Source organism: Netta rufina, assembly GCF_964035555.1.
Source record: "Netta rufina genome assembly, chromosome: 1".
Classification (NCBI taxonomy): domain Eukaryota; kingdom Metazoa; phylum Chordata; class Aves; order Anseriformes; family Anatidae; genus Netta; species Netta rufina.
In genome coordinates this window covers 79,711,680-79,737,390 of record NC_140123.1, presented here as the reverse complement: position 1 = coordinate 79,737,390, position 25,711 = coordinate 79,711,680, and the positions used below count along the sequence as shown (strand labels likewise).

Genomic DNA, 25,711 nt, shown 5'->3' with positions numbered 1-25,711 from the left:
ACCGCGCCCTCTGATTGGCTGCTGCCGCGCCGGCCGCTGCCCTATCCCAACGCGGGCCGCACGGATCGCGGACCCTCAGCCCCGCCCCCTCACACCTCCTCCTCTAGCCCCGCCCTCCCCCTCTGATTGGCCGCGACGAACCCCTCCGATTGGATAGCGGCGGGCTCCCCTTTACCCCCCCCCTCCACCCTCAGCGCGCATGCGCCGAGCCGGTAAAGTTTCCCTCTGCCCCCCCCCGCTCCCTCCCCATGGCCCCGCCCCCGCCCGGGCAGGGAGGGGCGGGGCGGGGCGGCCGTTGGGGTGCGCGCGCGCTGGGGCCCCCTCCCCTCAGAGCCGCTCGGCAGCCGCGGCGGCAGCACCAGCGCCGCGTCCTCCTCCTCCTCCTCCTCCTCCTCCTCCTCCTCCCGTCCCCGGGGCACGGTGAGCACCGCCGCGTCCCCCAGGCACGGCTCGCTGAGCCCCGGGACCCCCCGCCCTCCCCTCCCCTCCCCTCCTCTCCCCTCATATCTCCCCCGGGCAGCGACCGTTAACGGCTGCCCCCCCTCCGCTGGGACGCGGCGGCTGTGAGGGGAGGGGGGAGCCGCGGCCGGGAGGGGGGCTGCGAGGGCTCGGCACTTGGGACTAGCCTCTTTTATTATTTCTTATTTATTCCGTTTTATTATTATTATTATTTAATTCTTTTCCCCGTCGGGTTTCGCGGCTGCCTGGGAAACTTCCTCAGCCCGGTTCGCAACTTGGAGCAGAAAAGAGGAAAGGGGGGAAAAAAGAAAAAAAAAAAAAAAAAAAAAAAAAAAAAAACAACCAACAAACCCATCCGTTTCCTTCAGTGTTGCGGCTGCTGGGAAGCCCAGCCGGCAAGTTGCTCTTAAAAATATAATTGCAACATCACTCCTCGAGAGGAAGCGAGCCCTGGAACATAGGACCGCAGGGAAAACACTTAATCTCGGCTCCTTTTGTGTGAGGCGAGGCGAGGCAGGGCTCTGCCGTGCCACAGGACGCTCCGCTGGGAGGTTTAATGCCTCTTAAAGTATTCTGAGGCTTTTCGGAGAGATCTTAAGTGCGAATTGCTCCTGCTGCAAGGCTCTAAGCCGCTGAATTGAAAAGGAGGTTGGGTGTCGGACGAGGTGGCTGTGCCGTTTTTTTTGTTATTTTCCTGTCGTAAATGCATATGCAGCCGTACCGGGGCTGGCTGGACGCGGTTTGTCAGGATTTGGGGTGTATTCGCTGCCTGACTTGCGTTTCTGAAACTTGTGCGTGCTTTCTACTATCTCTGCTTTGCCTGACCTTGCTCAGCTGAATCCTTTGTGTTATTGGTACTCTCAAATCTTGTGTAACATCTGCCACCGCTGTAGAAATGCATAATGTAGATAGCCATCCAAAAGCCTATCTTGCTTCCTGCTTGGTTTTCCTCGTAGCTATCTAATCTTCAACTAAGAGACTGAGATTAATCCTTTTTTTTTTTTTTTTTTTTTTTCTTCCCTTCTAATTCAACAGATGCAGTTTATGTTGCTTTTTAGTCGCCAGGGGAAGCTGAGACTCCAGAAGTGGTATGTCCCGTTATCTGACAAAGAGAAGAAGAAAATCACAAGGGAACTTGTTCAAACAGTATTAGCCCGCAAACCGAAAATGTGCAGCTTCCTGGAATGGAGAGACCTGAAGATTGTCTACAAAAGGTTATTCTTTCTCACTAACCTTGTAATTACCATATGTCACAAACAGTGTAATAAGCAAGAAAATAATGATGGTTGACTTTTTTAATTTATCTCTTTTTCTTCCCTCTACTGGCTATGGAGGAGACAGACTTTTTCTTTGGATCTAATTTGATAGCCAAGTAGGAATCATTCATGTGTAGAAAGTCATTCATGCGTTTCGAAATGTGCTGAAGAGATGAGGTTCCCTTCTACTTTCATAAGGAGTGGTGGGTTTTAGTTCTCTGCTTAGATGCCTACGATAAATAAATGCATGGAAATAGGAAGCATGTAAGATATAATAGGTAATAAATACTAAATTTCATAAACATTTACCTCAGGCAGTGGCTTCATAAAGCAGTTGTAAATGTAACTTGCTTCTAAAAGCTCATAGAAATATGGAAAGCATTCTCTTGTTTCAGAGTATGTAGGGTTTTGTTTTTTGTTTTGCTATGAACACGCAAAGGCATTTCTCCTAACTTATGAAATCATGACTAGCTTTTTTTTGGGGCAACTACTGTATAATTTTCTTTAGCAATAGTTTCCTGTCCCAATTGTTCACTAACTTGCTAGAGTGTATGGCAAGAAATTTTTTAGTTTTATTCTGATCTTTAGAAAGTATTACAATGTAGAGGTGTAGAAATAATTTTCCCCACGAATTACAGTAATTATCATTGTGATTTGGGAGGCTGCTTCTCTTTCAGCTAAAGCTGGTGCTATGAAACCTAGAGTTAACTCCCTGCTCTACTTATTTATAAACTTCAAAAGGTTTATGCATTCTTATTTTCTTTGAGGTGGTAAATAATTTCAGTGCCTTACGATATTGTTGTGTTCTGTCAGTAGGAATGACAGAGAACTGGCGCTGAAACTGAGTTTCTGACTCTCCTCCAATGTACTGAGTAGAATAAAAAAGGAATAGATGTTCTAAGTCCTGCTTTCATACGTACATCAGTGCATGTAGCATCGTGCACATGAAAGCTACCAGTGTATCTGATCTGTGTAGCTCTCCAAAATCAGGAGGAAAAACAATAAGGCTGTGCTTAAAGAAAACAATGGTTTTTTTCTTCCTGTTGATTTCTTACAAAACTTCTTCAACATACATGTAGACAAGCTTGTTCAAATGCTTTCTGTGCTCCTGTAAGCGATGATGCATGCAAGTGTGCTTTCAGCTGGGCTTTTATGGGGCTAGATCAGAAGAATGGGGCATGAGTAGGCCAGCCTGTTCTACTCCTTGCCCAGTCTCGAACGGTGGTAGCTGTTCTGGTAGTGAGTTCATTCGGTACTATTCTCTCTCCCGGTCTCTTTACAACGGTTGTCAACTGCTTGTCATGTCCTTTTCTGTTCAGATAGCAAGTGGAAATCTGTGTATGGCTTTTTGAGTTGTGGTGTTCGTGCATCTCAGTAACATGCAAAGGGATCTGTGGTCAAGGAGAATACAGAAGTTGGCTGCGGTGTGTATGTAGACTGCAGTCCATCTGCTAGACTGCTGGTGTGCACAGCTGACTGCAGTAGCTTTTTTCACTGCCTGCAAACCAATCTGGCACAGTTAGCCTATGAAATTGCTTAAGATTAGCTTGTATCAAGCTAATTAACATCTCAATTTCTGTTCTACTTTGTTTTTTTGGCAGTTGCATTAGGCTAAAACATCACCAAAAGGGCTGAGTGTAAGAGGTGATAGTTGCTGTACAGGATTTTAAACTACTTTTAGGTTTTCAGGGGAAAGACTTTTTTCCCAATCAATGTACCATAATTAGTGTGTCAGCTACCATGATCTCTTTGAAAAGGCAGATCTGTTAGCTCAGAAGCAGATTATACTGAGAAGACAACTAAAATAGTCAAGGTCCAGTACTTCCTGAACAGTGGGTAGCTAAAAGAGCAAGACACCTAACAGAAGCTGTGTGGTTTATGAAATTGCAGAAGGCGCTCACATTTGCTTGCAGACAAGACTCCTGCACATCACTACTGTCTGTCCTTGTCTGGTCTCTTGGAAGTTGGAAGGATCTCAACTTCTTAGTGCAAATGTTTTTTAAAATAAGTTTTTAAATAAAAGCTACAGATGTTTGTATGTATTGCTGTTGTGCATGCTTTGTGTACATACTGCTATTATGAGTCTGAAATGGCTGATTTGTGCTATAAATGTTTTTAGAGCATATTAACTGTCAACATTTCAGGTGTGAGAGAATTGACCTAGATATATCAACTCAAAGAATGGTTGGCATTATTAGAAGTATACTCTAGGCTCTTATTGTACGTTTTTGCAAAAATAAAACCAACTCAAATGCAAAATTGACAAGCTTGTAGCTTTTGCTGCCTTCTGATATTTCACATTTGGCAAGAAAGCTGGACTACTTTGATTAGCCTCCTTAGTTCTTTGGGATTTCATCCTTATCATTCATATAAAATGCCTTCTGGATGAAACTTCAAGGAGACAGAGCTGTATGTCCTTAAAATCCATCTGAATATGCGATTACTTCTGTTCTCCTTAGTAGTTTCATATATGTAGCGTTCATATGCTTGCAAAACTGGGTCAGTCATTGTTGCCTTATTTTTTCATTAGAGATACAAATTCTTTAGAGATCACAAAATGCAGATAGTAAGGTGCCCTGTTTTTGACATAGCTCATGAACTGGGCTGGATGTGTTCTGTGGCTCATTTGGAAGAGAGTTTTTCAGGCTGGTAGGCACCCAAAGACTGAAAAAGGATATGAACTTCTGACTCCAAAAGACACAGTTTTGAAGTGACTTCCCAGGGGGAAAAAAGAATAAAATAAAGAATGGGAATCCATTAACAATTGAGAGGGAGCTGTCTGCAGACAGCTGATTAGAAACTTAGCAAATACAATTCATGTTGCTCTTCCTTTTGTTGTTCTTTAACTAGTAGTATCGGAGCATACAATATTGGATAGTAGTTTGTGCAGCTTTCCCTTTTTGACAGAGAAATCATTGTTAAATGTTAAAAATTCTAATATTTTACTGGAAAGAGAACTTAAGATAGGTTGTGCGTTTTTTTTTTTCTTTTAAGATCTCAGCTATTTGCTGCTTTAGCTTCTGGCAGTATTAGTTATTTTCATTGTGTAGTATATGGCACTTGAAATCATAAATTGCAGAATTACTGATTTTGATGTAAATTTTACTTGTTATCATTTGGTATACTGAGGTTGTTGGACTTGGTTATTGTTGACTGGTAACTTGATTAAGGATTGTGATTTTGCTTTTATATGTCAATTTGGAACTGTATTGCCGTACATTGTTTTAAATTGTCACAGCTTGTGCTGCCTTTAGTGTTGTGACAGCCTTCCATTTAATGTAAAATAACCTTAATCATAGGTTACTTTAAAGACTTGGGGGGGGAGGGGGGGGGTTAAAACTCTCCTACCTTCCACCTCCGAAGAAAAGAGCCCATTCTGCAAGCAGTGTGCTCCTCCACTCAATATTTTGATCCCCATTGGTAGTCATGTGGCAAGTGCTAGGGGCCAGTAGTTGACCTGATCAGTATTGTTCCTTACGTGTATCTAACTGAATTGTATCTGTTAAAAATGTAACCCCAGTGTTGCGTAGGTATCTCTGTAAAACTGACTGAATGTAATGATAATAGTTAATTAGGTACTTAAGTTTGGTTGTTTTAACTAGCTGAGGTTCTCTGTACACTATCCTGGTTCTTGTGGTACTAGGAGGACCTCTGCATATATCCAGGCAGAAACATCAGCTTTATCTTACAGAGGATTACCAGTACCAAGATTTTGTTCATTTCTAAATGTAGGGGTTATAGCCTTGCTGAAATAAGGAACTGTGGAACAATTGCCTATTTTAGATAGCTTTATTACTGTTGCTTACTTCTGTATCCTAATTAAATAGTGACTGCTCTGCCTGTCCTAGAGTCTTAAAACTTATTAATGAAACATGCAGCTCCTTTGAAAGAGGAAGAAATCTTGTGCCAAGGGCAACTTTAATGGCTGCAGTTTTCACTGGGTCAGCTGTGATAACCTATCACCGAGTCCCAAACTCGGGCTGCCTGAAGTACCTGTGCCTTTGAAAGGCAGCGTAGCATGGTGGTGGTGGCTTTGAGTTGAGCTCTGCTCCTTCTGAGCTCTATAGGCTTCAGGTTTCTGCACACAGAATATACATGCAAAGGAGCTTAGATGCTGAAGGTCTTCAGGCTTCAGCTTTACCTGGTGACAAACTGTCAGTGATGACTTTTAAGCAGGTGTTCTCTCATCGTGTAGAAGACCACTGAATGGATAGGGCTTGCAAGCTGTGCTCTGCCCACAATGACCTGATCCCTCAGCAGAACTGGTGAGCCTGGCAGTGAGCAGTTAGGGGAGAACGTGGCTGAAGGATTACCTTGCCAGTTATGAGGCTTCTCGCTATTGGACTAGTGCAGCTGCTGGAGGAAGGTTCATAAATTTTGTTTCCCTCCACAAAAAAAAAAAACCAAAAACAAAACAAAAAAAAAAAAAACAAAAACCTTTGTAAGGTCACCTACCTGAAGGCACAAATTTTAGTGTTTGTGTTGCCTGTAGTTCCTTTTTGCTCTTCCATTTCTTATTGCATTCTTAGGTGATTTTTTCCAAACTGTTTTTGGTCTCTGGAACTGGTCCCCCTTTCTGACAAGGAGACGGTGTTTTATCATAAAATATTTCCCTAACTGAGTGTAAACAGCTGATTTAGGGCTAAGGATCCTGCAGGGTGGGGGGTGGTCTGGAGAACTCAAACTGCAGTAGGAATGAAAATGGCAGAATGTTTCTTACAGGCTGGGCGGTGTTTGCTTTTCAGTGTGGTGTGGCTTATTTTATTTCAAGATTTTCCTCTTCATTGAGCGTTTTAAGAGTTCTCTCTCAGGTTCATTAGGAAGAAACAACATTTCTGTAGGTTAAATAATTTTTTCAGCCTGACTACAGAAATTTACTCATCTTTGTATAGACAATCTCCATCTGTTCAAGAGTATTTGTGGACGCTTTTCTGAAGCCATGAGCTGTAGAGGGAAGAAATGACAGCAAACTATTGCTGTTGAGAATTTGGGTCTTAAGAAATGCATACCTTTGTTTCCAGTATCGACATGCCCTTTGCAGTGATGGCTGACATGTACAATCTTACACTGTTTGCAAAGTAGGCATATTGAATCTGCATTTGGTTACTACTTGGAGGGGGGAAAAAAAAAAAGGGAAAGAAAAAAAAAGTGATGTTCTCTAGGGATAGATACCTAGGCCTCCATTTCGTCTTATGACGAGTAGTTTTCATTTTTTGGTATTCCTTTTCCAAGACTGCAGTTGGCAGAGCTTGAAAGTATACTTTGCTTAATAGCTGCCAAATAAAGTCTTTCAGAAGTATGCTACATCTTCTTTTAAATGAGAACACTGAGAGCAGACAGCTTTCCTGGAAAGTGTTCTATGTTAGGTAAAATCCCTCTCCCTCCCTTCTCTTTTTGTACTTCCATAAAATAATTCCGAGTGTCAAAAGAGACTCTTAAGTAATAGAGAAACACAAAAGGACTGTCCCGTGTGGGTACGTTTCAAATATTTAAGTCAAATGTGATTTGATAAGTATTACTGGTGTGCGATTCAACTTGTTTAAGCACTATGGGAATGGTTTACCTATACTTCATAATCAATTCTGCTTATCTGTATATAAAGGACATTTTGTTTAGGTGTATTTGACTTAGGTGCTGGTAACCACCATAAATGTCAACTAATGTACAAAGTTCTCTTTTCTACAAGCAAATATGCTAACTTGGAGCTAGACTTAAAAAAAAAATAAATCAGGAGGTTTGAGAAGTTTTTCTTCATACTTTCTTCTTTCCTTTTTTAAGCATCTTTGTTTAAAGATGCCATATACAGATAGCATTTTGCAAGCTACTACAATGGCTGTAAATGTCCTTGAAGTATTAAAGTGAGGGACAAGCACAGCAGTGTAAAATCAAAAGAACTGTTCTCAGATAGGGCTTCTGATGAGCTGACAAGTCACCATGGTAAAGAGATGAAAGAGCAAGGGAATTAGTGTTGCGCGCTTCATTGGAGATACCTGCCCTCTCTCTTCACCAGCCCTTCCCTATCCCCCAAGTCTGGTTTTGTGATAGGTTGGAAAGAAGTGGTGGATAGAATTTTTTTTTTTTGTATAACAGCTTAGAACTTCTGAATAAAAGTGTTTCTGATCAGTTGTGACTTGAATCGGCTAGAGCAGAGTGGGGGTGAGACTTTCAGCATCATCATGAATGATACTAGCTAAGTGCTTGGGAGATATTTCAACACACTACAAAATATTCTTTTTTTGATTTCTAGCAAAAAAGAAAGTCAGTTTCTCTTAGGCCTGACAGAGTTCCAGGTAATATGATAAAGTGATAAAAACTTCTGTAATGTTAAAAAGGCATATTCATTTCAGTGTGTGGGAAAAGAATATGCATCTTAAACTTGGTGTTTACATCCTAATGACTCTTTTTAACAGGGTTGGCTACTCAGTGCTTAACACTGCCAGTTCTCTCTAAATGGGCAAACAAAAGCAGCTCCTGGTTCACATAAATCAGTGGCTACAACAGGTGTTACTTGAAATCTCATTTCTGCCATGTGTATCTGTGTGCCATATGGTTTTGGCACTTTACAAAAGAGCAAACGGGTTTTTCAGCTTTTACTCCTGTTTTTGTTTTGCCCCAGCTGCTTTTTTAAACATGAATTCAATAACTGTGTGGTGTCATACAGTAGAATTGGGTAGTCTTTTTGTTAAAGTGGAACTTAAGATCACATTCGAGGAAATAATTGTCTGTATTCCAGGGTGGAAGTGGATTGCTGGAAATGAGTTGATGGCCTCTCCTGACACCAGAACAGTTGGTAGTGATGGAGTTGTTGACTTAATAGTGCTTGGGGTATATGACATTAGTGTTAGTCCTGGAATTTTTTGGCATTAGTTAAATTCTCTAAAGACCAAATCCTAAATTGCCAGTTCCATTTATTTATCCCAGGGCATTTTAATTAGCTGTTATATGTGTAGCTTGTGTGCTATAACTTTAACGTTTAATCTGTTGATTAGTATACCAGTGTTTGGATGTTACAGTTAGTGGAGAAAACATCTTGCCTCAAAACTCTGCCAGGAGGCTAGAGAATCAAATATATTTCCTTTTCCAAATGCTAATGAGGCTAATTTAATTCCATCAGCTAAAAGATGATAAAAAATGAAGTCCTCTTTAACTGTGGAAGGCAGATCCCTTTGGGTCCATGTGCGTGTCTGTTGGTCTCCAAGCCATTTTTTGGTAGAGCTTGCATGGCTATTCGTACAAACTAACAACAGTGTAAAGTTAAGTTTAAGGACTACTGAGAATTTAATAACTCTCAAGTGTATTCATTTTACTCGTCTTTTGCTAATGAGGATTATTTTGTTTTTACAGATATGCAAGCCTCTATTTCTGCTGTGCTATTGAAGATCAGGACAATGAACTAATAACTCTGGAAATAATTCATCGTTACGTAGAACTTCTTGACAAGTATTTTGGAAGTGTGAGTTAACTTCTTTTCGGTCATTTTTTATGGATTCACAGTCTCTTTATATTACATCACTTTGTTTTATTTCCACAGTGTTTTTATTTAAAATACAATCAACTGGCTGTTAAAATGGTTTATCTAACAGATTTTCTGTTGCTTGGCCAAACTAAACTGATCAGTGCCTACATACCTGTTAAAATATAAAAATATGATTTTGGAGAAGAACAGTTGATAGTCTGGTGTTAATTGCCTATATTTATTTTATTTCATAGTTTCATTTGTGGTCAGATAAAATCTTACAAATCCTTAGCTATCTGTCCAGGCTTCCAGCTTCTCTTCTCCTGGTGCTGCTCTTGCGTATATACTTTCCCCCATGCTCCAACACTTCTTACATCTGCTTTCAAATAAGGCAGTTGGTTGTGAGCTAGCAGGAGGGGAAGAGAAGAAAAGACAAGGCATCTGCTTTCCCAGATACCAAAACCAAACAGAACAGAGGTAGTGTGCGTTTGCGCTTAGGAACACTGCTGCTCATCCTTCTGTCTTTCTAGCCCTTCTGACTAGGGCATGCACAGGATGAATAAGAAATTGTGACTGTTCAAAAATTTTTCTATACAATTGCATGATCTGCCTCTGGATAGCGCAGGGAAGAAGATAACTATAGTGGTGATCTTCTGCCTCGTGAAAGACATGTCAGACTGACTGACAGTTGTGAATTGAACTTTTTAACAATGAAAAGGCTTTTAAAAGAGACTGCTCTATTTTTTTTTAACTTGAGCAAAAAAATTTTCATTCCTTTTGGTCTCAAACTGTTCTTTGTTGTTGTTGCCCAATTTAAAAAGTTACAGCGTGAAGCTAACATCCTCATTTGGTGGAGCTGTGAGCAAGTTAAGTTTTGTGAAAGGACACCTCAACAGGGTGTACTTCCACTTCGCAGTAATGCTTGATGTTCTTTGTAGGTATGTGAACTTGATATCATCTTCAATTTTGAAAAAGCCTATTTTATTCTGGATGAGTTCCTTTTGGGAGGGGAAGTTCAGGAGACTTCCAAGAAAAATGTTCTCAAAGCCATTGAGCAGGCAGATCTTTTACAGGAGGTAAGCAAATTAAACTTCTCTGGTCAAAGTGTGGGCATGCTAGACTGTGATTAGAAAAAGTTCCTGTTTCTTTGAGCTTGTAGAAGGTGCTTTCTAGCATGCCTAGCATGTAGTTTCTGCTTAGTTGTTCTAATTGTGCAATACTACAACATTATCTGCTCTTCTCATCTTGTTTGGCATGAGTATATTGTAACCTACTGTGATTTTGTGTGTTTGTTCTGTGTATACCTAGGTAATTATAGATCGTGCAGCTTTAGTTTTGTTCATGTGTCTTTCATTCTTTTTATTAATCAGCACTTAGTTTTTTGTCATACCTGATGCATGTTCACTTCTTTACTGTTTCATTGCTGAAATCCAGAAGCTAGACTCTCTCCTTTGAGACTCCTTCAGGTATAGTTCTTTAGATTCTAAAGACATACTTTTCTGCTATAGGTTGCTTACTCTGGTTTCTGTCTTTTTAAGTTGGAAAAGCAGTAATAGTACTGCCACAAAACCACACAGAATGAAATGTACAAACATCTGTTTTTTCACTTTGAATGCATTTGTTCATTACTAACTCTAACGAAAAATCCAGATTGCATCTTAGCCTTTTTCTTTGGAAAATATTTGAGGGGGGTTCAGTGGCGTAGAAAAAAACTTTATAACATTTCCCTCTTGTTACTCAGTTCTGTGCCTTTCTTTGTAATTAATTGCTGTAGTCTTGAGGTCAGCATTAAGGTTCTCAAATGTTTGAGTGAAATTCACAAAATTCTGGTGGGCTGAGGATATCATCAGTCTTGTGTGTGAGTCAGTGAAATGCATGGTTGAGCAGGGATTATGAACTTTTTTTTTAAAGTTTCACTCATATACGTGTTTGCTGCTCTGTTTTTATACTTGTGTGAACCTTCAGTTTGTTAATTTGTCCAGTCAGTTAACTGCTTAGTTCTGATATGAGTGTTCTGTGTTCCATGTGGTATTTCTTTGTTGATTGTGGTATTAATAAGATGCAGATGCACATCACTTTCTATTCTTTTCCTTGCGATTGTGTTTGTAGCTCTTTCAGAGCACAGACAAATCCACAACACATTGAAGTTCTTGTCTGTCAGCAGCTAGTTAGTGTTATGATTAGGGTCAGCGTTACACACGGATTTGATGCTATTTTTTAGGAAGGAAATACTTGCATGTATTTTCTGCTTGTATTCTGAAGAAGTTTGTCAGTCCCTCCTTTACACTTGGAAATATTTATCTTAAACTGCAAGAGGACTTCCAGGTACAAAGGGGAAAAAATCCATCCAGTTTCTCTTAAAACCTTATGCTGTTCTTTATATAAAAACAGATATAACAGTTACCTATTCCAGTCTGTCTCCTGAAAATGCAGAGTTAATTTATATATTAGATGAAGTTACTGTATTCTGATCATTTGTTTTAAGTTTAATTTTCACCATTTCTTAAGGCTCTTCTGCTAAAGCAAAAACTAGGGATTAATGACAGTCTTTCTAAATAGTTAGCATACTCTTCTTACATCATGTAAATTCTAGTTATAAATGTGAATGTATAAAGTATGACTTTCAGTTGGAGACTTTCCCCTTGCTGTGATAGCTTTACCCTGATGCATTTTACTCTATACCCTTCCCTTTGCCACCTGAGATTTTCTTTGTTCTGTCAAGATCTAGTAACGCTTTTCTGATTAAATTCGAATTTAACCCTTGGCTCATGGCTCCGCTGTAGTTATGTGTTTGATGTTTTTATAAGCTATTTTTTCACTGTTTCACTCTTAGTAGAATTATATCGACTGTCAGTCAAGTATAAAACTACTCCATATATATGCTTTTTAATTTTCATTAAATACAAAGACCTGTAAAGGTCTGATTTTTATATTTAAATTGAGCTTCCAAAAAGTTTGACTTTTTCTCTGGATGGTATTCTGTATTAACTACTACCATGTGCATTCTGAGCTTAAAGAAGCAGCTCATTGAAATATTGTTAAAATAATCGTTTGTCGCAAATGGAAACTTTTTGTACCTCTAGTTTATTTTTGCTTTCCAGAATACCTGAAAGCTACTGGAGTGCAATGTTTTGATTCCAAATGCAAACCATTTCTTGCAGGGTTATGGTTTGTTTATTACAGTGTGACACAGTCAAAAAAAATGTGCAACAAAGGGACTTTTATTTTGACCTGAAAACTTGCATTGCCGAACTTAAAAATTATTAATCAGTCTTGAATATACATTATTAATAATACATACATAAATGTATGAAGCACCTTAAAAGCTGTACAGAATGCTTGCACAATGGAAAATAATCACAAATACATTAAGTGGTTGTTTGGCTAATGTTAAAAGAAAATGCAGAGGCATAAATTGCTGAATAGCAAATGGGTTCTTAATAGTCTTGCCTACTTATATTCTTGTGGCAGTTTTCCAGGATGTGCTTCTGTTTCTGAGCACCCACTTGTTGTGTCCTTAAGGTCTTTGTGCTGTGCAGTTCACTTACTGGTAGAGTTCATGGGACTGAAATATGAAAAGTTTTAATGCCTTTTTCATCCATTTCTTTTAGCTCTTACAATTGCACTCAGTTCAAATATTTGTTCCCTACCTCCCATTTATTACCATCTGAGAACTTATTAATAGTCAGTTATCAAAACTGGCAGTATTATCCATTATCCAGATAGTAAAAACTATTCTAATGCTTCCATGCTTCACTGTGAGTCTATTGCTAGAAGTATCTGTTGAAAATGCTGTTGTGTGTCTTGTTTGATAGTTCTATAGCTCGTTTGCTGTAGAAATTTTAGATACTTGAGTAGTGACTACGGAGGCACGTGTTTCTGTTTTATGAGATCCACTCAAGGAGGCAAGTTTGCAGACAGTGTGTTTGTGCATGGCTGCATATGTGTGGTCTGTGAAAGATCTAAAACATGCATGATTTTGTTTTTTTAATGCATGAAACTCTCAACACAATATGTTTTATGGAAAGGAGAGGATCCATTTTTCCATTTAAATTTTCTGTGTTTTTATTTGATGGTCCAAGAAAGCTAGTATGCTCCTTGGAAGTTCATGGTTATTCACTGTGATGAAAATGTAAATTTAAGGAGTTAATTCTAATATCTAAATCAGGCGGTTACATATATATTTGAAACCAAATTTATACAGAATTGCTGTTCCTCATCTGAGGTTGGAGCAAATTCCTAAACACTAGTTTCATGTTAAAATTCTTCTTGGTATTTTCATCTGTCACTTTTATAATTTTTTTCAGAAATTGTCCCCATTTTGTTCACCATTATTCTTACAGGTTATGTATGCTTTCAGTAGTTGATCACAGAACGTCTAAGATACTTTAAATTACATTTTTTGGAAGATCTCAAAGTGGATCTATTCACAAATCACTTTTTCTATCACTGTTCCACTAGTGATCAAATATGTAGAAGCTGTGTAATGTTTTTCATAGGCTCTTGCAGTTTGGCCTCTGGCACTATCTGCTAGTTCATCCACATGAAAAATAATAGTTATGCTATGAATCACCCTCATTTACTTTGCTATTTCAAGTCCTTACCTCATCCTATATACAGAAGTGTGGTTAAGTTGTTAATATCAGCTGACCTGTGCAAGATGGTTAAGGTTGCTGTGTAGATCTAGTTTTAGAATGAGTATCTTTGCAAATGAAAATTTGGCTGTGAAACTTCTCTTGGAGATGTGCACTTTGTAAACAGTACATTTGAAAGTATGTGTAATAGCAGGGAGATGGCATTAGGTTGTTCTTGGAATATGAGAAATTAGAACAATGTTAGCATTAGTGGTGACAAAAGAACATCTTTGAAAAACCACAGTGGGTGAGAGCATAAGGCTTCTATGTCTGGATTAGGAAAGAGCCTCTGTAAGCACCTGTTTCTTACTAGTCTTCTGAGAAACTTACCATAATGCCATGAATTCAGTCTTTACTTAGCTTTGCTTTACGTTAGCTCTTAAATATGGACTACTGCAGTAGACTGCCTTCTGAAGTTGGCTGTATCGTTCTGTGCTTCAGCTGTACCTGGCTGTATGCCTCTCAGGATGCAACAGGAATCAACAATGAAATCTTCGTTGTAATCTCTCTTTAAAGGAGATCTGTCTGCCTTGACTGTGATGTGTAACTTCTGACTCACTTTCAAGTAGATAGCTTGGTCAGCTTAAGGCTGCAGTTCTTAAGACATGTATATGCTTGATTATATAAACAGACAATGGTCTCTAATTATATTTTAAAAGATATTTGTGGGGACCTTTGTGAGAGTTACCGTGATGGAGGTAACATATGCTCTTAGTTAATGATGCAAGGATTAGGAAATACCTAAGGCCTATGTTGCTTGGGAATCTCTCTCAACTCTTAAAAGATTCAGTAAGTTGTGGTATTGTTTTGGTGGCTGACATTTTTTTAATGCTGTTCAGGCATCAGTGCCAGAAGGGTATTGGATATATGGCAGAGATTGTATCGCAGTTAGATTTCAATCGTTTGGTTTACATATGAAGTATATGTCTTGTCCGGTTCTATGAAAGCTGTTGACTGATAAATAGATCAAGAAAGAAAAAATGGGTTCTCCTGTGGTGCTGACTGGAGATCTTAAGAACCTGGAATGAGACTACTTCTGTCTTCATGTGATAGATGTGAGAAAGTATAACCATACTTATTCATGAGACATGCAAAGTAGTTTGGCAAGTGTCATAGAAGAGCCTATATGTAAATAGAATATAGAATATTAGAATAAATATAGAATATATTTATATGTATATAAAATATATTATATATAGAATATATATATTTGGAATGTGCAGTCAACATATTGACTTCCTTTTTGAAGTATTGTGTGCTTTCTTAATTGTGCTGCTTAAAATGTAGGTGCTAATACAGTATTAGGTGAAGAAATGCATGCATGTGGAAACAGTTGTTTTTTTCAGATACTTTGGATTTTATGGGTAGATTTTTCTTTCCAGTCTTGGGAATAAAAAGTTGCATTGCTTGTTCTTAAAGACTAGCATAGTTGATCAGAAAACATTATGTAAAACCAAGATAAAGCATATGTTAGTGGTCAGTTGCTTTTTTGTTCGTTTTCCCACATGAGCTGAACAGATGGTTATTTTTTGAATGAAGTAAACCTTGTATACATAACTTGACTAGAGTGATATTACTGTGTATGTAATACCCTTCACTTTGGAGGAACTCATTTGCACCTTGTCTTAGGGAAGTACGCTTGTCAAAGTGTTGTTCTAATACGATACAAATTATTCTTCTGGTGGTGAAAACTAGCCTGCTTCTTACATTCAGCCTTCAAAGGATACAAAGCAAGGAGAAAAGAGTTACAAAGTTCTTAATTGTGTAGAACTGCTGAAGTCTGGTGTTTCCAAATATGTCAGTTAACTTCTGGCTCTTTTACACTATCTTTTTTTGTGTGTATGTTTTGTTAACTATTTCACTCTCTGTAGCATTCTGCTCAAGTAAAGTGACTTAAAATCTCTGCAGAACTGCATTACTGACTTCGTATCTAGATCTGTTTATGGCTATCTTGCTTGTCATCAGCTCTCTAAATTTAAAAGTACTGATAAAACCTGCTAGCTGTTTTTGAAGATGTGTTCATAGTTTCTGACATACCTAATACAAATTCAGCTGAACTTCAGATGGAATGAACTCTAAGAATATACATCACCAGAAATGATAGGAATATCACTTCTTTGGAACAAACCTCTAACTACAACTAACTGTCACTTTAGTAGTAGCAGACAGGTCTGTAATCCTCAAATGCAAAAGTACTTCTGTATTTTTAATACGTATTTTTCAACTGTCCTCTGTGTGCTATGGAATAGGCTTTCCTGCAAATACCAGATCGTACTCTTGTTTCAAGCAATCAGTGTGTGCAGAAAACGAATAGTAGAACCTTCATCTCATTTTTTTTTCTCCTAGGTAGCAATGAGAGAGGAGGGGAAGTTAACCTTTTCAAACCTAATAGTTATCCTAAAAAAAAAAAGTGGCATTGAGTATCCAAGATGTTGTCATATCATACTTCACCCACTTCCCATTTTAAGACTTTTCCCCTGATAACTTAATGATTGGTCTATATGTGAGTCTTATATTCTTTATTCTTTATTTGGAGAGATGTAGTTAGTAGTTACGCTAATACTCCTTGAAATTTCTTGCTTCTCTAGATTTCATGATTCTTAGGACCTCATTACCATAGGTTTGCACACTAGTTTCCAAATATTTTAGAAATCCAGTTGTCTTTCCAGAAACACATGGTCAGATATTAACCTATCCTTCACTTTGAATTGAAAAATGATAAAAATCAGTCTGTTCTTCACATGTGCAACTTTTGTGCAGAATTAAAATCTTTAGAATCCTTTAGAATCTCATTTTAATAAGTTTGTCTCCATAATGTTTTTTCTTGATAGTTTTGTTCAGGGTGCACATGTAAGATGCAAGTAATTTTATTCTCTTAAATCAGAAACTGATTAGAATGTCCTAAGAATCCTCAAGTTATGAGGAAGGCATCTACAATATAAGTCTTGTATTAAATATTCAATTTGGTTTGCAAATTGAAACACTATAAGCAATTATAAGTAAGGCATATTAGTACAAGTCCTTGATGTTCCTGGCAATTATTCAGTACCCTCTCTGATACAAATTGCAATACTAACAATCAATGTTTACATCACAAAACTAACTATGGAATTGATTATTCTTTTATACAAGTGATCCTTATAGAACTGTGAAGGGTATATTAACAATACTGAACTCCTGATGGATTTTCTCCAGAGATGCTTTTCTGTTGCTGTCCGTAGAAGTACTGCATTGGGATGATACGACAAAAATTTTAGCTCTGCTGCATAATCCATGGTTGTTTCCAGGAGCTTAGTTGCATGCTTTTGGTCAATAAACATAGAAAATTCAATGAACAATTGCAGAAGACTGCTTGACAGTAAGGAGTATCTTATCTTCAGAATTAGATGCTCTTTCTGAATGAGCACATAAATCTACATTTTAATAGAATGTGTTCCTTAAATCTGGCAGAATGCTGAAAAGAGTAGTGTTAGATGTTTGAACCTTGAGATAGTGAGGAGAAAATTCCATTTCCCTCTGGTGTCTGAGAATTGTGTGAGATGATGTGTCATGTTGCAGTAGTACTGTCCTTCCTTAAAACTCTCATTACTGGTGAAGATGTGTTTAGAGCTCCACAGAACAGCAGATGAAAAAAAAATGAATGCCCCCAGGAGGGACCCCATTGTGTTCAGGTTTTGAATTCTCATCTCTTTTGTGCTCATATCTGTACAAATGTCAGGCATGTTGCTGGTATGTTTGGGAGCTTTTAGATACTATTTTAAAGGAAGAAGCTCTATTTTTTTTTTTTTATTACCGGTCTGTCTAACAGGAGTAATAGTTCTCAAGCTGGCTGTACATTGGAAGTGCGGTATTTTAATCTTATGCTGAAAGTTTGATTTGAAAAAGCAAGAAATGTGTGAGAAGGCCTATCCACTTTTTTTTTTTGAGTAATCTAAGTATGGACGATTAATGTATGGATTAAAGCAAAGCTGTTCAACTTCTTGTACCAGGCATTACTACATGAAAACAACTGGTTTATCACATACAGCTCAGCAAGTAACAATGATAACTTATTAGAGGAGTAAATATCATTACATAGTTCTTGAATTAAATTGTTTAGATCACTTAAGGGATAAGTTGAATGTTACTCATCTCCCTTCATGGAACAAAACTTACTTAAATATCAATGTTAGTAAAAGCACTATGTGAAATGGTCACTGGATTAAATATATGTAAACTTGGTACCATCCTGTGCTACTATGCTCTCAGTCTGTTAAGGTTACAATAACAAACAACTGATTTTAAGTTCTCTTCAAGCATAGGTGAAGCTTTCTGATTAACTCTAGAGCTTATTCTTTTAAGGAATTAATATCCTTAGCTTGTTAAGAAGTGAAAAATTAATGTATTCTTTAATGCATCTGTATGGAGTCTTTGAACAGATGTTCTTTACTGATGCATTTGTTTGCTTTCTTAATGGTGGACTTTTAGTAGGACCTCAAAATTGTGTTAATGAATAACAATAGCTGAAATATTTTTAAGTGAAATAACTGAATTTACTTTTTATATAAAACTGAGAATATTTTCTAACTTATCTTAAATAGAAATAAGCTGTAAATAGTGTTTTAATTTGTTTTTTTACATAGTTGATATTACATGTTCACTGCTGCTTGATTTTGTGTTTATAGAGCCAGAATGAAGACTGGGGAGGTTTGTCTGAGGATATCTTATGATTAAGAGCAATCTAAGACATTAGCCCTTTTGACCCCCATCTAAGTGATTGGTAACTACCAAGTTTACCATTTTGGTGGCATGGATTAAATGGGTGCTATGCAAAGACTGTTGCACGTGTAATTAAATCCTTGCAAGGGTAAACAAAAATGGGTGATGGGCTTAACCTTCTGCAACACTTGCATGATGGTCTTTGAAGAGTGCTTTGAGTGTTCCCTTTTATTTTCCTTTGTTGTACTAACCGCATCAACTCAAAGTGTCTGACTTCTACTAGCTTTCTTTTGGTGTCGATAATTAAGTGGGATAATGCAAGTTAGAGAAATGGATACCAAAACTAATAACTAAACAGATGTTTGGCTTTGTTTACTTACAATCAACCCATGTAAATGTGTATTTACTGGAAAATGGGCTGTTTACATCTGCTGTGCAAGGAAAATGGGCCCTAAAAAGACTGGGTGCTGCTGCAATTGACTGTATATCAAGTGCCGGATGCTGCATGACAGAACAAAGCTTATTTGCATATATAGTGCATTGCAACATATTTTTGTCCAAAGCGTAAGGAGTACATTGTGGCAGTCCTACTAATAAAGGTAAGATTTTATCTTAAATAAGGCAAGTTAAAAACGAACATGAAAATGATTTGCTAGAGAAAACTTAATTAGCCTGCTGCTTATTTGATATCAGGATATACACGTATTTCAGTAGACAAATTGGCTTTTGTAATGTGGAACTGCAGTAGTAAATATAATTTCATATGCAGCTTTATAAAGATCAGGATTTCGTTTCCAGACCCAAGAAAGTTGTTATAATAGAAAAAAAATGTTTTGTAACATGTTCAAAATCCAATATACAGTTATATAGACAGTTTTACCACTTAGAAGTTACCTCGTACATGATACGGCAGTTGATTGGTGTCGAAGAGTGGGGAGTAACTAATACGCTTGCATATTAGATCTGTAGAATTCGAGCAGCCAACAAGAGTCGTTTGTTCAAAATTGAATTACTTATGTGAATTTAGACATACACTAAAACAACTAAAAGAAAACCTAAATGTTCCAACTTGATTTTTTCCACACTTTTTTCTTCACATTTATTGATTTTCTCTTCATAATAGTAAGCTTATTTACGAAGTGTGGTTTTCATGGTGAGGTTAGTGTTAATGCTGTGACTGTATACATTTTCTTGTGATTAGAACTTTAAAAAGGATATTTGTGACCGTTCAGACCTATGTTAAGCATAGAGTTTTTATTTAGGAGTGTTAATCTTATATTGTCTTAGACTGTTACAAAGACCAATTCAGGAACATGCAAGCTCAAGCATAGAGAATTCTGTGTGACTTGACTTTATCTACAGTATGTCCTTCATTAATTCTTTGGGGGTATGGTTTTAGCTGAACAAATGTGCTTTGTCCCCACTGATTTAAACTGTGGTGTTATCAGTTGCCTATGGGATGCTTCTTCCTGGGCTGTGCTTTTCCCTGAAAGGAGTGAAAGAATAGTCGCTGTGTACGGAGCATAACTTCTGCTCGTTGTGACTCCACAGAATTAGCAGAACTGGGCATGATGTCTGCTGGGGTGAGTGGAGAGGGACAGACAGATGGCTGCACAAAGTGAGAGGGATAGTTTGCCTGCTGGAAGTAACTGCTGCTTGTATATAGAAATTAAGGTTATCAGTGGTAAAGAAAGTTGGATGTGGGCAAAGGAGGAGTTGGATTCATATTCTAAAGCTAATAATGTAACTTAAATTACATTTTATTTTCAACAATTGCCAGTGTATGTGTGTTTTTTAAAAGCCAATGTTCCTCATGTATCATGTTTAAAATGATAAATGTTTGTATTTAAATGTTCATTTATAAAAACCCATAGTCAGCAACTTTTCACTTTCTGGTTAACAAACTGGCCCTGTAAACATTTATCCAAACAACTATAGGAAGGCAAAGTGCTGCAGAACAGGAAGGAGTGGGACTGCTTAAATGCCATTGCCATGGAAGCTGAATGATACTGGCCGTGACATGGCTGTTACAACAGTATATGCTGGTCATCTCTTCAGAGACACAGCCCAGCAGTTTAAGTAATGGCTCCTTAAGCAAAGGGGAATAAGTAAGGTAAACCTCTAGCCGCAGTGCGGGACTGGAAGAGAATGGAAGAAAACATAAATGAATCCTTTTGTGCATTGTTTGGCAATGTGCCAACCATACAGACACCGTGGTACTGTCTGGGAGAGGAGAACTCAGTGACTTGTTTTATAACTTCGGCTCTGGCTTCGTAATGCAGAGCATTCTGCAGTAGTGATTTCCTAAAGCTTTGGTGTTCTTGTGGTGGGAGGAAAGCAAAGCCTTCAGTGGATGTTCAGAACCGCCCTCACCATGAAAGCTCGGACCACGTTAATTCTTCCTAGCTCACTTTGTAGCAACTGACAGGCAGGTAGAAAGCACTGCCTCCCGGGGTGATTATCACCGCTGATCCAGCAGGTCAGAAATAGCAAGAAGCAGGACCACCCACTGTTATCCGGTTACAGTACGTAAAGTTTCCACTGGTATTTTTACTCCTGCTTTTGAGAGGCAGGTAGGCAGGTCACTGCTGATTGTGTGTCACGTCCTTCTGCTCTGCTCTGTTGAGGTAATGGTAGTGTTTTAGACCTTAATTGTACACACATGCTAGAACACTTTGCTGAGAAACATCCATGACAACTTTTGCTGTTTCAGAGTATTGTGTTGACTGATTTGCACCAATCTTGAAGGCTTTTTTTGTGCTCTGTACATAGGAAACTGCAGACAAGATCTTGACTTAGAGTTGGCATCGCTATATATATATATATATATATATATTTGTTTTTTAAACAATATCATAGTTAATAGTTGTATTTGAACACAGTAAAGACCTCATGGGTGTTTCTAGGCTCTCTGAGGAAACAAAACACATTGCTCTGCCTTGTAAGTAAAGTAGACTTTTCCCAATAACCCTGTAATTGCAGTTTCTGAGTACTTAGCTAAGCAAAGATTGGGAAACAGTTATCCTACTATTTTAAGGTCCTTGAAACTTCAAGTGAGCAGTAGCAGTTTCCTAAAGCAGGCTCTCATTAGAAATATTTCCTAATAAAGATTCAGAAGTAGAGTGTAAAAGTAACTGCTTCTGAAGAATTACCGAAGAAGTGCTTGTTAAATGTTAATCTCTACTGTAAGAGCTTTGTGTTTTCAAACAGAAACCCTCATCCTTCCCCTCTCTTTTCCACGTAAGTTTTTTTTCTGTAGGATCATTCCTAAACTGCTGTGCACTTCATGGTCCTGTATTTTGTCTGTTCTCACTTGGGGTTTGTTTAGATGCTGGGAAAGAACAAGTAAGCAACAAAACACCAAGCCTTTATAATAAGGTAGCCACTGTATTTTTGTCTGCAGTTTAGCATGGCTTATATTCATGGGGGTTTGTGCTGGTTTTGACAGAAAATTGAAACAAACCTAGGCAAATTGTACCTGACAAAGGAGACATGCCAGGTGTTCTTGAAGTCTGTTTTTCACTGTTGAATTGTCAGCAGGGCAAAGCACTGAGCTTGAGTCAGCTTGGTTTAGGCATAAATTATTTGTCTCTTTAATGCCTGAAAGAAGTAGACTGTTTTCTTGTCCACTGCAGGCAAAAATTGCAGCAAGAAAATAAATTCCAAGTAGATGTTTGGAAAAAATTTAGTAGCAATAATAATGAAGCATTTGGGCGGATTGCCTGGGGGATGTTAAAAAGTTTCCATCACTGGATGCCTTTAACAGATTAAATATATACCAGTGATGTTACAGGTACACTGTTTGGAGGGCTGGATTAAATGAAATCCCTTCTAATTTTTGTATGACTATGATATTTAATTGGGCTGAGTCATTACAAAGCTGATGGAGAAAAATGTTGCTTGGACTGGCTAAATAGTTCTGTGACCCAAATTCTACCATTTTTTTAACTTTAATGACTTGGACTGAAAATCCCAGTGTTAATCGGTTTCTAAAAATGAGCTGCAAACAAATGTCAGCTTGAAAAAAAAAAAAAAGATTCTACTAACTAGGATCTACATGTTAAAGTCAGATAAACAGTTGACATACACATCTTTAAAATAAGCGGTGATTTTTCAGGGGCAGTGTTTCACGATGGTTTGACATTGCATTGTTCTGTGAGAACACCATTACCTCTTCCCTAGCTGCTAGATGAATTTATTTATAAACTCACAGCTAGCTAGCTATCTTAAGCACATGCTTCGCAGGCTCAGATGTCTGAGGTCTGCAGAGTCCCATAGAAGGAAGGCAAGGTAGGGTAGACACTGGTTGTAAAAGTTGACATCTGTCCTTTCCTGTCCCAAGTCTGTTTACTGGTATTCAGACCTGCAGGCTCACTTATCTGGAGGCAGTGTGGTAGGGAACGCAGCAAGAAATTGAGCAGTTCATGGTTGAAGCATGTGAGGTACTGTAGTTCTCTGACCAGATACAATTTGTCAGGTTTTTTTTTCCTTTCTGTTGGTTGTGAGGCTACCACGGTGCCGGACCCTCAGTGTGTGATATTCTAGGATGTCCTCGGTACAGAGGGCTCACTGAAGCTGCAGCAGTTTCCATCTCACAATTCTGCTGCTATTGCTTCATCTCTCAGTTACTGTTATCTTCCCTTTCATCTTTTAGATTCACCTCTACAATGTCAGTTTATTGCTAGGCTAGTTGCAGGTGGTGTTTACATGTTCCATAGGCTAAAATGTTGCCAGGAGTGAAATTACCATGTTCTTCCTACTATTATCTGACACTCTATCTTGCCTTATCAGGAGGTAATACATTTCTGTCAAGATGAGACCCTAATCCCATGAGATTAATTTGAGTCAGTCACCTAATTTTGTGTACCAGTATTTTCACACCAGAGATATTTAATTCCTATTTTCAATGGTTTGTAGCTCAAAGAATGAGGTGGGGTATACCTGAAGGGTGAGTTGGGGGGGGAATAGAATATTCAGTTATAAATTTAGATAGTTTAGAAATTACAGAAAAGTAACAAGTAAATAAAAATAACACTTCCATGTCCTTACTTGTTGATATCAGGTAATAAAAAAACTAAACGATAACAGGTAAAAACTGAAAATACAAAAATGTAAAAATTCGGTGTTTTAGATTATTGCAATGTACCTGTTTTTAGTTGTCTTCATGAATGAATGTCATGCCAGCAGTGTAAGTAAAGCAGAAGTTCTCCATAATTACCTCTGGAAATGTTTTGTCTGTGGAGGCTTCTAGAATTACTCTTCTTTTTAGTTGAGGCTCCTACTCCTTGGGGCTAGTACTGTATACTGTCAGTTTGATGTTTCCTTTTCCAGTTAAAAATATACCTCAGCTCTCCTACATTCTCATTTTTAAACATACGCTGACACTTGACTTCAGTGAGAATTTTAAGACTTAAAATTCCACTTGTAATTCACTGTTATCCACCAATTCTTCCTACTTCTGCCAAAAATCACAGCAGACTTCACTTTGCAACTGCCACTGAGCTGTTGTTTGAGAGCTTCTGGATTTGTTCCTGATAATTTAAGTAACTGGTATGAACTAATGGTCAGGTTACTAATTCTTAAAAAGCAATGTAAATCCTGTAAAGCTTCTAGGATATTTTTGTAGGGACTCTTACTAAGTGGAGGTAAGAATTTAAAAAAATTCAACCTTGAACATATTGTGAATGAGATGGCAATACTGCTGTGAAATAATACAGGATGGAGGAAATGTTAGGTTTAAAGGCATGAGAACTTTCTCGGTTCTGTTCCAAGACTTCAGTGACTCGGGGGATAGGGTGCTAAAATACTTTAAAGATTTTAATGGGTATAAAATGAAAGATGCTAGCTAGCATGCAGGGAGGTTTTTCTCCCAGACAGTGCTTAATTGGCATATCTGGGGCGTATGCTCCTAAACCACTACTGCTCTGCTTAAAAACTTTATCTGTCTTCAAGACATAGTTTTTTTTTTGTTGTTGTTTTGTTTTTTTGGGGGGGTTAAAAAAAAAAAAAAGTTGAATGCTGCTTGATTTCTAACTCATCTTGCAACAAATCGTGTACTAACTTTCATGCTGATAAAAAATAAAGAGCTGGGTTATTAAATTCAGTGGTATAATTCAAAAGCAAAGAACTTGGCCTGCTGTGAGAGGTGTTTCAGATTGCTCCCAGTTTTTAGACAGGCGCTCTTTAAAAGAATGGTAATTTCTCTATCAGGTGATCCCCCTGCTGCATTACCCTGGCACGTTGTGTTCCTTGCAGTTGTATTTTGGGGGCTTTTATCGGTGTGTGTTCGTGAGAGCAGATATGGCAGGAGATGTCAGGAGTTCACCTAGCACACTGCCGTGTCTCTCACAGCAGCCAAAAGTTGATTCCTGCCAAAGAGGCTAGCACGTAGCAGATACACAGGGTGAGCCATCTCTGGAACAGCTACCTTCAAACAATTTTTGGCTGAGAAGAAACTCTGAACTTTCTAGAGTAATTACTAGAGTAATTATGATGTGAAACTCTCCTATATGTTGGTGCTGCCAGCATGCAAGTACAGGGGAGGGGAAAACATAACTTTTTGCCTAGGAAACCTAGAGCAGTCAAAAATGCAGTATTTATTTGATGTACAAAACATTCTTCCATGTCAGGGATACAAAAGTGAGAATCTTTTTTTTTTTCCTTGCATATATGTCCACCTTTTTATTATGTGTAAGAATATGTACATTTCTTTTGTAGCCACGTCATGAATACTTTAATGTCCCAGTGTACTAAATGGCTTCATTCATCATGCATGCAGAATTTCAGAGGAGATAGACCTGTGACTTACTCATGACAACATTATCATCAGCTTGGTGAATCCAGTCATCTTGAATCTAATAGAATGCCACAACCATTCTCTGCTGTTGTACTTTCCTCTTCCCCTTATGTTTTACAGTGTTGTCTCTTCACGTGTCTCATTTCAACAAAACTTGTGCTTCTTGGCCTATGGTTTAACTTTTTTATCGTGTGTAAGCTTGAAGCCTTGTGCTTAAAAGTTCTGCAGAATTTTCTGAGCTAATCATCTATTTGCTGCAGCACCTGTACTGTAACATTACTTGACCTGTGTTATCTTTTAACTGAGTTTTGGTGGTATTTAAACATAGAGTTAAAATCAGTAGATTATATTAATATTTACTGAGAAATTAGTGTAGTAGTAGTGTGTGGAACTACTACATATGTATACAGAA

At 38.1% G+C, this 25,711-nt stretch overlaps 1 protein-coding gene across 2 annotated transcripts in view; it reads left to right on the top strand.

Moving 5' to 3' along the window:
* The first annotated feature begins 299 nt into the window (after positions 1 to 299).
* The window catches only part of AP1S2 (adaptor related protein complex 1 subunit sigma 2), a 30,846-nt gene continuing 5,434 nt past the window's right edge, over positions 300 to 25,711 (top strand). Inside the window, exons 1-5 of one of the 2 annotated variants that reach the window (XR_014618878.1) lie at positions 300 to 420; positions 1,495 to 1,673; positions 9,060 to 9,168; positions 10,110 to 10,247; positions 18,470 to 18,564. Coding sequence is in view for 1 of the 2 variants with exons in the window: in XM_084295834.1 (XP_084151960.1) it covers positions 1,495 to 1,673; positions 9,060 to 9,168; positions 10,110 to 10,247 (426 nt within the window). In the remaining variant the exon portion in view is untranslated. The remainder of the gene's footprint in view (positions 421 to 1,494; positions 1,674 to 9,059; positions 9,169 to 10,109; positions 10,248 to 18,469; positions 18,565 to 25,711) is intronic. The other variant, XM_084295834.1, reaches the window with a different exon arrangement.